At 43.1% G+C, this 14396-nt stretch overlaps 1 protein-coding gene across 2 annotated transcripts in view; it reads right to left on the reverse strand.

Annotated features, from left to right (window-relative positions):
* NTRK3 (neurotrophic receptor tyrosine kinase 3) overlaps window positions 1-14396 on the reverse strand; it is a 460742-nt gene that overhangs the window by 23875 nt on the left and 422471 nt on the right. Inside the window, exon 16 of one of the 2 annotated variants that reach the window (XM_070953879.1) lies at window positions 5771-5845. The exons of the other annotated variant lie outside the window; for it this stretch is intronic. Coding sequence (XP_070809980.1) covers window positions 5771-5845 — 75 coding nt within the window. The remainder of the gene's footprint in view (window positions 1-5770; window positions 5846-14396) is intronic. 2 annotated transcript variants of the gene reach the window in all.

Genomic DNA, 14396 nt, shown 5'->3' on the forward strand with positions numbered 1-14396 from the left:
TATTTTATCAAAGTGTTGTTCCTTCAAGATACTACATTTCCAAGTCTCCATACATATTTTACTTCTCTTTGCTCCTTGTTTCTCTCCTGTTTTCATTCTTCCGTATTATGGGAAGTAAGATCTGTATTTCGGTAGTAATTTGATAGTTCCAAAGTCTGTCGGGGGCGAACTTGCAATGCTCTAATTAAATGGTAGCCGGTGACCTTGTAAATACTGTAAATGGTTGGAGGGTAAATATCTGAATATTTCTGACTGCACTACTACAGCCTCGATTAGAGACTGAAGCACAGCAGCAGAAGTGGTAATTAAGTTCTTAACATGCTCAACACTTCCTGACTTGGACATTTTAATAACCTTCAAGGGCCATGGCATCTCTCTGGAGGATCAGAGAACAGGCTCCTCCGCAATCAATATTAAACCTCAGAGTCAGAGCTTTTTTAAAAAAAAGGTGAATGCCATCTTATAAAGCCCAAAGATAGGAGCAATGCAGGAAGTCCTCGACTTACAACAGCTCATATAGTGACCGTTCAAAGTTACAACGACACCGAGAAAATGGTCTTACCATTTGGTGGGATTCAGCCAGTTCGGGCCGGTTCGGGCGAACTGGTAATAAAATTGCTGCAGGGAGGAGGCTGCAGGGAGGCCTACTAGGCCCAAAATGGAGCACTGGAGGAGGGCAGCGTGTCCCCCCCTGTGGCCTGTTTTTGCTCCGAGGAGGCTGCAGGGAGGCCTGCTAGGCCCAAAATGCGGCACGGGGGTGTGCAGCGCCCACCTCACCCCATTTTTTCCTCCCAGGAGGCTGCAAGGACCAAAATGGAGCACCGGGGGAGGGCAGTGTGTCCCCCCATGGCCTGTTTTTGCTCCCAGGGGGGTGCAGGAGGCTGAGTGCTGCCTGTCACACACCCCTGGCCATGCCCACTATGGCCACGCTCACCCACTGCTCATTATGGCAGAGAACCGTTGCTTGGCAACTGGCATGTTCTTATGATGGTTGCAGTGTGCCGGGGTCACATGATCCCCTTTTGCGAACTTTCTGAAAGAGCAAAGTCAATGGGGAAGCCCGATTCACTTAACAACCTGGTTACTAACTTAACAATTGCTGTGGTAAGAAAGATTGTAAAATGGGGTAAAATTCACTTAACACATATTTAGGCTCAGTTGTGGTCGTAAGTCGAAGAATACCTGTATAGAATCCTGCCTCTAGTTATGCTTGCATAACATGCGTAGCCTAGTTAACTAAGCTAGTTAACTAAGATAGAAGGGACTGGTTTTATTTTGATACAGCCTGACATTGTCTGGAAGAAAAGTAACTCCAGAGCTGGTTATACATGTTGTTTAACTATCTGGGCAATAATTAAACCATCATCAGTGGACATGAGAACAACTCTATTGTTACCTCTTTTTTTTTTTTTAATGTCCCTCCCCGTTCTGAATGGGGTTAGATAAGCCCCACATTCTCTCTACAGAATTCCATCCACAGAAACGGAATCTGTCATTACTCTCCCAATTCTGTCCTGATGACATTTAGTTTTATTAAAAATTTAAGAAGGGAAAAAAATATACCCTTAAAAGTAACGATGATGTTGACATATTCAGTGCTAACACCTGAAGTTCAGGATTCTAACGATACAATTAACATCTAAGTTTTCATTTACACACCACTAAAGTGGCCACAGTCTGGTGGGTTGACTCGTATCCTGCTCCACAAAAATAATCTCACAGATAGGAATTGAACTTTGCCAAGACATTAATAAAATAGACATAGACATGGACACATGAAAAAAAAAACTGGTACAAGTAAAAGGATATAAATAGGCAAAACATAGCCATAAACACATAGAATGATTACGTATAAATGGGGACAGTAGGACAGGGACAGAAGGCACGCTGGTGCGCTTATGCACGCCCCCTTAGGGACCTCTTAAGAAACATGAAAGGTCCACGGTAGACAGTTTAAGGTAAAAGGTATGGGGGGATTAGAGAGACTAACAACAGGATCAGGTAGAGTGTTCCAGATATTTACTACTCTATTGCAGAAGTCATATTTCCTACACTCAAGATTAGAGCGAATGACATTGAGTTTGAATCTATTGATAGCCCTTGTGTTATTATGGTTGAAATTAAAGTACTCATTTACAGGTTGAATGTTTTGGTAAATAATCTTATGAACTAAGCAAAGGTCGGAATGTAGACGGCATAATTTGAGGCTATCCAGATCTAAAATTTCAAGCCTGGTGGTATAGGGAATTTTATTTCGAGCAGAAGATTTGAGTACTCTTCTAGTAAAATATCTCTGGACCCTCTCTAATGTATTGATGTCTGAAATACAGTGAGGGTTCCAGGGTTCTATATTGCCTTAATTCAGGCTGACTTTGTATAAAATAGAACACCGCTTGGGGGGGGGGGGGGCAAAAAAGCCTTACTAAGCAGGTATATACAAAAGTATGAAGGCTATTGCTTAAAAGCATTATAAGCCACCCTGAATCTCCGGAGAAAGGTGCCATATAAATCAAACTAAGAAATAAATAAATAAATAAATAAATAAATAAATAAATAAATAAATAAATAAATAAATACAGTCAAGGCAACTGGATGGAGCTGAGCATTTACTGGCTGGATACCCTTCCTGACACCACATGGAGTTCACAGCAGATTTTTTTTTTTTTTTTTTTTTTTTTGTCTTTGCGTCCTAGGAGATAAATATCTGCTACTACCTAGGATTGAACTCTCCACCTCCCAAGTGGGAAGCAAGCGTCTTCATCACTAGGCCACCAATGCTGCTCAATAGCTGGCTCATCTCATTTTAAAGTAAACCAAATAACCATTTCCCAGCAACATATTTATTCCTCTCAAGACCATTGAGATTAAAATCAATCAGTCAATGAATTCGATAAATCAAATCAATAATTCAAGGTAGCACGGAAAGATTTCCCTCATCCATTCAGTGGCATTTGCACTGGGCATCCAGAAACTCAAAATTTCGGTAACGGTGTCAAAATGCACAAGCAGAAAAGGGTCAGGGCTGCATTGCAAGTTTGTGTCATCTTGCCTTTTTTGGACCCATTCCTCCCATGGAGAGGATCAACATTTTATCCTTCAACAAATCTGTTGGGAAGATCATCCCAAGAATGCCAAATCAGCTTCCAAACTTAGTGAGGATTTGAGCCCAGATCTTATCCAAACTTCTTGAGCTGGGGGTTGGGCTAGAAGACCTCCAAGGTCCCTTCCAACTCTGTTCTTCTATTATTCCTTCCATTGTACCTGTCTGGCTCCCACTGATCTTCTTGTTGAGGTTACTCTTTTCTAAGTTAACAGCTCTTGGTATGATGACGAGTGTATTTTTATGCACATTAAGTCCACTCATGTTGCTTTCCCCATAATACTTGTAATATATGAAGCCAATGCTGCAATTATTTTCAGATTATAGTCTAATAATACCTGATAATTTGTTAGAAAATATTCATGAGGGTATTATGCAGCTCTCTGACATTTAAAAAATAACAATTCACAGTCCATTTTCCAAGCTTGGGTGCTGTCAAAGGAGGGTTTGCTACAGCACTCCACAATGCAAACAGGCACTTAATCTAGAAAAATGTCTCGTTTGATACAGATGAGTGCCAAGTTAACGGACCAGATACATTTGACACGTCCCATTTTTTAAATCAAAAGTTATAACTGAGATCATTCTACATCTTTGTTCTAGTCACTTCTTTGCAAATATGTAAAAACTCATTTTTTTTTCTTTTTCTTCCCTGGAAGTCGGGGGGGGGGAATATGCACACCAATAGATGTGTCCCTTGGGTCACCTGACTTAAAAATTGCTGCTTAGCTGCAGACGGCGATTCTCAAGACAGCAACGGAATGGAAGTTTGATGAAGCCTACATTTTGCATCTTATCTCCAAAAGAATTAATAAAAACTGAAGTGTTTATTTATGGAGTGACACAGCAGCCTAGTTAGCGAGCAAGAACTGATAATCAAATAATGAGAAAGCCAGGAAAACAGCTGCTAAGGTGCTCCAAGGGTACCACTTGGAAATGCAACTTTGGCACCCACTCTTGTGGCTTTCCCATCGTACTTATTTTTTTTTTTCAAACTAAATCAGAATATCAAAACGGTGAACATCACTGAGCCCAAACAGAAATGGATAGCAATTTTTCCTCAGCTCAATTAGTTACTCTCTGAGCAATACAAGAAAAGAGATTTTCTTCTTCTTGGTACGAATAAGAAATGGAGGAAGAAATCACTGGGTCCAAATTTGGCTCTAAATTTATCTCAATCTATCCCCAGAAATAAAATTTACTGAAAATCTAAGATGCAGTTTGCAATTGTCATCGCTCAAAAGTGCATTACATTAAAGCAGGGGTTCCTACACTCCGTGTTCCCTTTGAGTTATTGGAAATTGTACACCTTTGCTCCAAAATATTAAGAGCTCCGTCTCAGATAGCATGGCAGTGCAGTTGGAATGATTCATGGATGGTAGTTTGGAGAATATTCTGTTCCTTCCCCATTGCAGCTTAATTGCTTTAATTGCCACCATTCCAGGAAGTTAACATTATTTGATTGCTATATTTTTAAATACATTGTACAAGATGTATTTAGGGATTTCATAGACTTGAGGAAAAAGACAGTTTTGTTTTTTCGTTTTTTTAAAAAAGAGAATTGGGCATTTGATGAATCAAAGCATCTGGAATGTGGCTGTATTGTGGAAAGGGCCTTAAACAAGCAGAGTCTTGAAACAAGAAATTCATTTAGTCAAGGTCAGACAGAGAAGGACTGACCTAAGAACAATTAAGAGTTTGGCTAAGAATAAAAGAATCTTGCCTTTAAGATGGATTTATCTGTTTAAAGGGGGCGCGATCGCCCAGCAGTTAAAGACACTGAGCTTGTCAGCTGGAAAGCTGATTGTCTGGGTTCGAGACCCAACCATTGTGTGATGGGTGAGCTCCGGTTCCTTGCTCCAGCTCCTGCCCACCTAGCAGTTTGAAACCATGCAAAGGCAAGTAGATAAATAAGTACCACTTTGGTGGGAAGGTAACAGAGTTCTGTGAGCCTCAGTGTATAGTCATGCTGGCCACATGATCACAGAATGTGCCTTTGGATAATGCTGACTCCCTTGGCTCGGAAACCGAATGAGTACCACCCCCTAATGTCAGATATGACTGGACAGAGGAAACCTTGACCTTGATCTTTGTATGTTTAACTCGATTTTGTATTTTCATTTACCTAGAGACATCAAGAACTGAACCCAACTGTTCAAGTGATTCTTTTACCATTGGCTTCGTCAATGTCACAAAATATGGTCTAGAAAAGGTAAAGGCATAAAAAGAACTAGGATGGAGCAGCCCAGGAAGAGAAAAAGCCTGTGTGTGTGTGAGAGAGAGAGAGAGGGGGGGGGAGGGAGGGAGGGAGAGAGGGAAGGTGGGAGGGGAAGAGAGAGGGAGAGAGAGAGGGAGAACTACAAGGAGTCCCAAAGTGCATCTAGTCATTTTATTCAGGATGAAGTCCTTTAGGTTGAGCACAATGACATGGATAATGTTTCAGAATTGATAGCATCATTCTCTACAAAGGAAGTGGAGGTGTGTAGACTGATCCTAGCAGCATTTCTAAATAAATGCAGTCTGTTGGATTCCCAGTATATCCAAGGACCTAATCTGGAGCATGCTGAGCTTTACTGTTAATCCATCCCAACTCCCCGGTCACTTTGTTCTCATCAAATACCTATTTCCACCACCACCCACTCTCCAGTCCCCGAGTCAAAATCCACTCACTGTTGTAGCTGCCATGGCTGTAATTCTCTGCTGCTGCCACGTTCTGCTGTAATAGCCCTTCGGATGCGTCACTTCCTGACAGTGAATGGGTGAAGACAAGGAGAAATCGGGGAGGAGGGAAATAAACAACAGAGAAGAAAAGCAGGGAGGGAAGATGAGGGGGACGTGAAGGGATGAAGCAGGGGACAAGAAGGGAAAGGGTGTATCTTTAACTCCATCGTTTGTCTGGCTGCAACATTCCAACAGCTTAATGCATTTTTTTTTTCAGGTTTGTATATAGTCGCCTATGGCGAGTATGATTTTTTTCCCCTCCAGGTGACCGACCTGTAAGGAAACCTTTACAAAAGCCAGTAATAATAACAGTAGCAGAGTTGGAAGAGATCTTGGAAGTCATCTAGTCCAACCCCCTCCTCTCGCAGGAGACCTGTACTATTTCTGATAAATGGCGGTCCATGCTCTTCTTAAAAAGTCTCCCGTGATGGGGCACCCACAACTTCCATAGCAATTTGTTACACTGGTTCATTGTCCTCATTCTTAGGAATTTTCTCCTTAGTTCAAGGTGGCTTCTCTCCTTGGTTAGTTTCCATCCCTTGTTTCCTGTCTTGCCTATGGGTGCTTTGGTAAATACATTGCCCCCCTCTTCCTTGTGGCAGCCCTTCAAGTATTGGAAGGCTGCTATCATGTCACCTCTGGTCCTTCTTTTCACTAGACTAGGTATCTTTTGCTCCTTCCTTCTAGGTCAGGGGTTTCAAACTTGAGTTCATTGAGGGTTGCATCAGGGTTCTGTTTGACTTCGGGGGATGGGGCGGGGTGGGGCCAGGGTGGGTGTGGCCAGCTCAACATCACTCGTGTCGGGGATGCCTGTGGTGGCACAAGCTGTTGTGACCCAGGCCCAAGTAGGTAGTATTAGACGCAAACAGTTCCAAAACAAACAGACTTTATTAGAACAGCTGAGAATTAACTCATTCTCAGCATAGTCCAAACTAAATCAAAGAAAGTCTTCATAAAGTCTTATCACCAAACTTGGTATAATTAGGCAAACTGCCAAAGGCTTCTCTTGGCAAAAGTTCAGAAGCAGAGGATGCCGAGCAAGATAAGAACCAAGTTTATCAACTTGGTTTTCTGACAAAGAGCCCGAGAGCCATTGCTGGTCTTTTAAGCCTTATGGGATGGGCCAATCATCTCTTGGCCTTACTCCCAAGTTGTCCTCTTTGCTGTAGCTGCTCTTGCCTTCTGGCACCTCTTCTCATACATGCACTAGGAATAGGCTCCTCCTGTTCCTCTGCCTCTCTACTGTCAGCCTCTGGAGGCTCCGAAGTCCGCACATCACTCCCCGATGGCCCTGGCCCCATCTCTGCTCCGACGCAGAGCCCTCATCTGGGCCTTCCCCAGCCTCTAGGACTGGCCCATGTTCTTCCTCAGCCTCATTTTATTTATTTATTTATTTATTTATTTGATTTGATTTCTATACCGCCCTACTCCCGAAGGACTCAGGGCGGTGCACAGCCAAACAATAAAACACATACATACAAAATTTAAAAGTAGAATAAAATCAAATTAAATAATTTTGGCTCATCACTGTCGACTCCGCTGCCAGCTCCGCAGGCTGCTGGCGGACCACAACACAAGCGCTCTGCCAGAGAAAACGGACTCCCAAGCTCCACTTTCGGCTGCAATGGCCTCTTACAACCCTCTGCCAGTGAAAACGGAGCTTGGGAGGGCCATCCAAAGAGGCACTGCAGGCTGGTCCTTCGTGGTTTCCAGGGTGGCCCTGTGGGTCAGATCTAAGCACCCCGTGCCAGATCTGGCCCATGGGCCTTGAGTTTGACACCCCTGTTCTAGGTCATTGAACCTACAAGCACAATCTGTTAAGCTAATGATACACATTTTGTGAGTGTATTGATTAGCATGATGTTATTTGGGGTCAGGAGCCATGCTCCTCAGGTTTCCTACTGAAATAGTCTTCTTCACCAACCAAAAAAAGCCATCTGAAAACTATGCCATTTCTTTCTCTTTTTTTGCCACTCTTAAAAATAAAGGTTTCATATAGTCGGAGCATTCATTCATGCTTTATATGCACAATTTTCCCCTGCTCTTTATTATTTCATGAATTCTAATTGAACTAGAGGAATCCGTTACATTCTAAAATGCACATTTTTTTAATGTTTTTGTAATCCATCTTTATTACGGTACTTTTACAAATAACTCAAGGCGACAAACATATTCAACACACCTTCTTCCTGCTGTTGTCCTTTAAATAAAGATCCCAGTGAGATGGGTTGGGCGGAGAAAGAGGGACTGGCCCAAGGTCATCTAGCTGGCTTTCATGGCTAAGGCAGAACTTGAACTCACTGTCAACCATCCCAACTTGGTCAGTTACAAAAGGAAGACTTTCAGCCCATGGTTAGCCAAAAGTATACTTTACTAAAGTCAAGTGGTTACAAGAAGAAGCAAAGCTGGATCTGGGGTTTTCACACCCAAAGCACAAAACTTTCCCTTGTTCCCCATGGTTATCAAAGAGTGTCCAACTAAATGCTACCAAATTGTTTGGGTAGCAGTCCCTGTCTTTGTGGGCTGGATGGTTCTGCATTCCTTAGCGTGACCTTGGAACGGATGCAGTTTTCATGGGACAGCACAATGCATAGAGTCTATTCTTCATGCTAACCCTCCCTTTATCCCACCCTGCCGATCTCCCTCCCCCATTGCATATGTATAGGCAATGGGTGCAGCAGGCAATGTGTAGCCTAGCAGAATGGCAGCCTTGACACTCATGGTCTCCCAGTTTCAAGCCTGGCGCTTTAACCACTATACCAAAACAGCTTTCTATGCACTATGAAACATTTGCACAGGCCATCCCTTCCAATGTTTCAATTTCTTTGCATCTTTTCTTTGTGAATCCTTGATAAAAACTCTTTCTCCCAAAGATCACGCCACATTTTCTCTAATGCATGTTTCCACATCAGTAAAAAAAAACATACACACACTTGAGTGACAGTATCTGCAGTCATATTGAGATTGCTTTGTTGACGCTACTGTAACAATGCTCTCACCTGTAACACTCAGGAAAGATACAAAAGGAAGCAAAGTACTAAATCTGGAAATGACAAAAAAGGAGTAGGGGAATTGTTAACAATTGGACCCGTCTGGAAGTAAATAAATCAAGTCTCTCAGAACTCTGCAATCTAAAAATTGAAAGTGACAATTTCCTGTTCTTTACCCAATGCTTGCTGGAAGCTTTCCCTAACAAAAGGAGGAGATGCGTACAACCTTCGCCTCAATATTGTTAAATGGAAATACCCCAAGAAACATTTTTGAAAGCCAACTTTCACTGCTCTTCATAGAAATGTTCTCAGCATCCGCTTCTTTAAAACGAAACTACCCCTTTGCGGATGCAAATTTCAATAACCCGCTCTTTTTCTAAACCCATCTCTCAGACACTAAGGACACTTAGAAAAACTTGCCTAGTGCAACCTTGGCTAAAGCTAGCGAAGTCTATTTTGGCGATTGTCATAACTCTTCTCCCATTGAAAGCTGTGTTGGATTTCTTTAACATCGCTACCAACCGGAGCTGTTGCAGTGATTTTGTTAAGGATGCCATAGAAAAGAAAGAAAAAGGGAAGAAAAATCTAGTGTTTTCTGTGTGTGGCTTGATTTCTTGTTCAACGAGAGGTAGAACTCAAGACCGAAAACGATTTGGGGTTATGACTTGGGGTTATTTGGAGATGCTACAAGATGCTGTCCCAAAGACAATACAGGTAGTCCTCAACTTACAAGGACAATTGAGACTAGAATTTCTATTGTTAAGTGAGTCACACTCAATTTTAACAACTTTTTTCTTTTGCCATACTTGCTAAGCAAAGGTCTTGCAGTTGTTAAATTAGTAACATGGTTGTTAAACAAATCTAAATTCTGCCATTGACTTTGCTTGTCAAAAGCCCCCTGGAACAGTTGGAAATGGTGAAAAACATGACCCCAGGACACTGCAACCATCATAAAATAAATGCCAATTGCCAAGCGCCCAAATTTTGATCACATCATTATGGGGACGTTGTGACGGTCATAATAGCCATAGCCCTTAAACTTACCATATTTTTCGGAGTATAAGACGCACTGGAATATAAGACACACCTTGGTTTTTGGGAAGGAAAATAAGAAAAAAGCTGATTGGTGGGTGGATCCGCCTCCTGGAATACCCCCAATCAGCTGTTCCCAGAGGTGAATTTTAGCAACAGGTTCGTTGGTTGTGAGCTCTGTGCCTTGCTTTTTTTTCTGCCTCTGAAACTTCTGAAACTCAGTTTCAGAAAAAACTTTTTTTTCTGCCTCTGAAAGCCTCTGAAATTTCTGAACCTTCTTTCAGCAGCTTCTTTCAGCCTCTGAAATCTCCGTTTGTGAGGCTGGACGGAGCTACATTTGGAGTATAAGATGCACCCAGATGCATCTTATACTCCGAAAAATATGGTATATACCTCTTCACAGTGCTTTACAGCCCTCTCTAAGCAGTTTGCAGAGTCAGCACATTGACCCCAACAATCTGGGACCTTATTTTACCCACCTTGGTAGAATGGAAGGCTGAGTCAACTTTAAACCAGTTGGTTCAGGATCGAACTACTGGCAGTGGGCAGAGTTAGCCTGCAATACTGCATTCTAACCACTGGGCAGGGAGAGAGGGAGGGAGGAAGATAGCATTTAAACTTATATACCGCTTCACAGTGCTTTACAGCCCTCTCTAAGCGGTTTGCAGAGTCAGCACATTGACCCCAACAATCTGGGTTCCTCATTTTACCGACCTCGGAAAGATGGAAGATTGAGTCAACCTTGAGCCAGTCATAATCGAACCCCTGGCGGTCAGCAGAATTAGCCTGTAATACTGCATTCTAACCACTGCGCCACCATGGCTCATAAGTGCAAGTACCGGTTGTAAGTCACTTTTCCCACGGGCGTCATAACCTCGAACGGTTGCTAAGCAAATTTTTATAAGTTGAGGATTTACTGTACCTATGATCTTTAAAAAAAAAAAAAAAATCCTTCCCAATTCTGGAACCTCGTGCAGGAAAATTGATTGTGAGAGCGGCACGCACGTCAGTGCCAGCTGGTGTTTTAACTTTAGGGGTGGAAAAAAATGATTGCTCCACTTTTCAAATGTATTTCCTTGTATTCTAGTTACCGACTGTCTGATATGAAAAATCTCGCAGCCGGTAATAGGGCATTATGTACAAACAAATCCCGAGCAAGGAAAGCAATCACAAACTTGAAAGCCAAGGTAGGGAGAACACCAATATAATAAAGAATAAAGCTAATCTAATCTAACACGTTGAGATGAAAGAGTGATTTTTCCCCCGGCACCTACTTTGTCCCTATGCAAATAGCTTAGGGAGATGGCAATCCAGGGTTTGATTTACAACTCACTTTGAATAAATAGGAAGAAACAAGGATAGCTTTCGACTATATGAAAAAGCCACGGATCTCATACATTTTCCTTGAACAGGTAAGTGAGGGAATAGAGAAGCAGAGAGAGAGAGAGGAGGGGGGGGGTTTCTGGGATTGGTTTTTATTTTTTGCATTCTTCATCCTGTAAGAGGCAAAACATTGTTCAACAAATCAATCCAAAGTTTAAGGTTTTGCAATGTTGGATCAATTAGGAAAGGATTAGAGAGGAGGGGGAAATCATGTGTTTGGGTCAGTCATTGTTCCCTGAACCTCAGCACTGAGACTATGATTTTTTTAAAACGTTTATTATGAATTGCATGTACAGCTGTTTCCTCTCCCTTCTAGGCTTTTAACAAGCTTGTGCAGTAGGTTCAGAGGTGGGCTACTGGGAGGGGGGGGTTTCGCAGGGGTTTGGGAGAACCTCTAGTTCGGAGAACCCCCAAATCCCACTCCTGGCTGGCCCTCTCCTCCCGCCCCTCCCCTCCCCTCCCAGGAGTCTCCCCATCTGGCCTGTTTTGGATGCAGGTAAGTACAATTTGGCAGTTCGAATCTCACCAGGCTCAAAGTTGTCTCAGCCTTCCATCCTTCCGAGGTGGATAAAATGAGGACCCAAATTGTTGGGGGCAAGAGGCTGACTCTGTAAACTGCTTAGAGAGGGCTGTAAAGCACTGTAAAGTGGTATATAAATCTAAGTGCTATAACTTCCTTCCTTCCTTCCTTCCTTCCTTCCTTCCTTCCTTCCTTCCTTCCTTCCTTCCTTCCTTCCCTCCCTCCCTCCCTCCCTCCCTCCCTCCCTCCCTATGGTTAGAATACAGTATTGCAGGCTAACTCTGCCCACAGCCACCAGTTCGATCTGGATTGGGCTCAAGGTTGACTCAGCCTTCCATCCTTCCAAGGTCGGTAAAATCAGGACCCAGATTGTTGGGGGCAAGAGGCTGATGCTGTAAACTGCTTAGAGAGGGCTGTAAAAGCACTGTGAAGCGGTATAGAAGTCTAAGTGCTATTGTTATATAGGTGTGCTTCTGTGGGACTCAAAGCGTGAGGCAGGCCACCAAAACAGAGATGAAAATCGGGATCTTTGTTTATTACGCCAATACATCCTTTATCCAACCGCTTCATTCTGTCAGGAAATTTACAATTTGCATGCCTTGTTTTATCTTTCGTTCCTGGAACGTACTCTGAGGCCTGAGCGTATGCTGATCACGACGCTTCCTAATCTAAATTTCTGCTGATGTTCCCAGTTCAAGTTTGTCACAGGCATAAATGGGACCGCCGCAGTGAGAGAGAAAAATGGAGCGTCACCTCAGCAAAGTTGGACTGTTTCACAAGCCGGATGATGAACTGGTTTCCACAGCGCATTGGGAAAAAAAAATGTTCCAGCTGAGGTGATGGGTACATTTTATTTCTGTTTTTGAAAAGTGGAAGGCGAGGAGGCAGAGTCACCATGTCACAATTCCTGTTTTCTATGCATGTGCAATTTTGTGGATCGCTGCTTGCCAACTATACCCTGAGGGCAATTCACCAGAGAATCTAATCATAATGGTGGATTGATAAAAAATGCTACTGTCAAATATCAGCCATGCAGTCCACTATCAACATCCTTTTTGAAGTCTTAAAGGTATGAATGAGAATCAAGAGATCTTTATCCATCTTACACACTAGTGGTGGGGGTTCTCCCGGTTCGGCCGAGCTGGTAGCGGTGACAATATGACGTCACTGAACCGGTTCTCTTTGTTCGGGAGCTGCCCACCCCCGCATCATTCTTACCTTTTATTTGGCCCCACCCCCAATCTATTCGCTGCCTCCCGAGTCCCAGCTGATTGGCTAGAAGGAAAAAAAACTGTTTAAACTCTTGCCGCGGGGCTTCAAAGGGCCGCCCTACAACTGATCAGTGTTAAAAGGCAGTGTGGTGGTAGACCAGTGCGCTCGAAAAACAAATGGGTAGACCGGTGCCTCCAAAAACAAATGAGTAAACTGATGCCTGTAAAAATAAATGGGTAGACCAGTGCCTGCAAAAATACATGGGTAGACCGGTGCCTCCAAAAAGAAATGGGTAGACCGGTACAGCTCTGCAAGCAGTTAAAAGCCTGGTAGACCAATACCTCTGCTAAATCCTAAAGAATTGTCACATGACCATCAAGCCACGCCCACAAAATAAGCCACGCCCACAGAACAGGTAGTAAAAAAAACTAGAACCCACCCCTGTTACACACATGCACTTCTGGACACTTTGCAAGTGGAAAGGAACGTTATCTTGGTTATTATGACTTAGAAGAGCAGATTTAGATCACGAGGGCCAACCACAGTCAAAAGGGGTGGGGGGGGGAGGGAATTGGGGCTATCACAAACCTTCCAGGTTTTTTTTTGGGGTGGGGGGAGAAATGATTTAAGATAGAAAGGCTTACACCCTTATTCCCATTTCCAGGATTGTGATAAACGTAGTGCCATCAGAACATAGAGAAATGGAAAAATACATCAGGGACAGGCGATATGCAGGAAAACAAGAATTGCTAAAAGGTGGCTTCTGCGAAATACTTTGCTGCACATTATGCATGTTAGTTACATAAAAGTGAGTTATTTTTACAAACAACTCAAGGTAGTGACCATTTTTCAACACATCTCCCTCCTCCTCCTCTTTTCCCGACAACAATCACCCTGGCTTTCATGGCTGAGGCACGATTTGGACACAGGGCCTCTTGTTTCTAGTCTGGTGTTTTAACCACTAGACCAATTCCTTCCTTCCTTCCTTCCTTCCTTCCTTCCTTCCTTCCTTCCTTCCTTCCTTCCTTCCTTCCTTCCTTTCTTCCCTCTCTCTCTTTGTTTCTCTCTCTCTCTCTCTCTATCTGTCTGTCTGTCTGTCCATCTATCTATCTATGTGTCTGTCCATCTATCTATCTATGTGTCTGTCCGTCTGTCTGCTGCCTGCCTGCCTGCCTGCCTGCCTGCCTGCCTGCCTGCCTCTCTCTCTCTCTCTCTATCTATCTATCTATCTATCTATCTATCTATCTATCTATCCTGTTTCCCCCCCCCAAAATAAGACATCCCCTGATAATAAGCCCAATCAGGCTTTTGAGCGCACGGCAATAAGGTCAAACACTTATTTCAGACTTCAAAAAAATATAAGACAGGGTCTTATTTTTGGGGAAACACAGTATCTATCTATCCTCTATCTAGCTCATCTATCTAGAAAGAGTCACCG

Source organism: Pituophis catenifer, unplaced genomic scaffold (genome assembly GCF_029215685.1).
Source record: "Pituophis catenifer annectens isolate HBS135680 unplaced genomic scaffold, rPitCat1.0.hap2 SCAF_14, whole genome shotgun sequence".
NCBI classification, from domain to species: Eukaryota; Metazoa; Chordata; class Lepidosauria; order Squamata; family Colubridae; genus Pituophis; species Pituophis catenifer.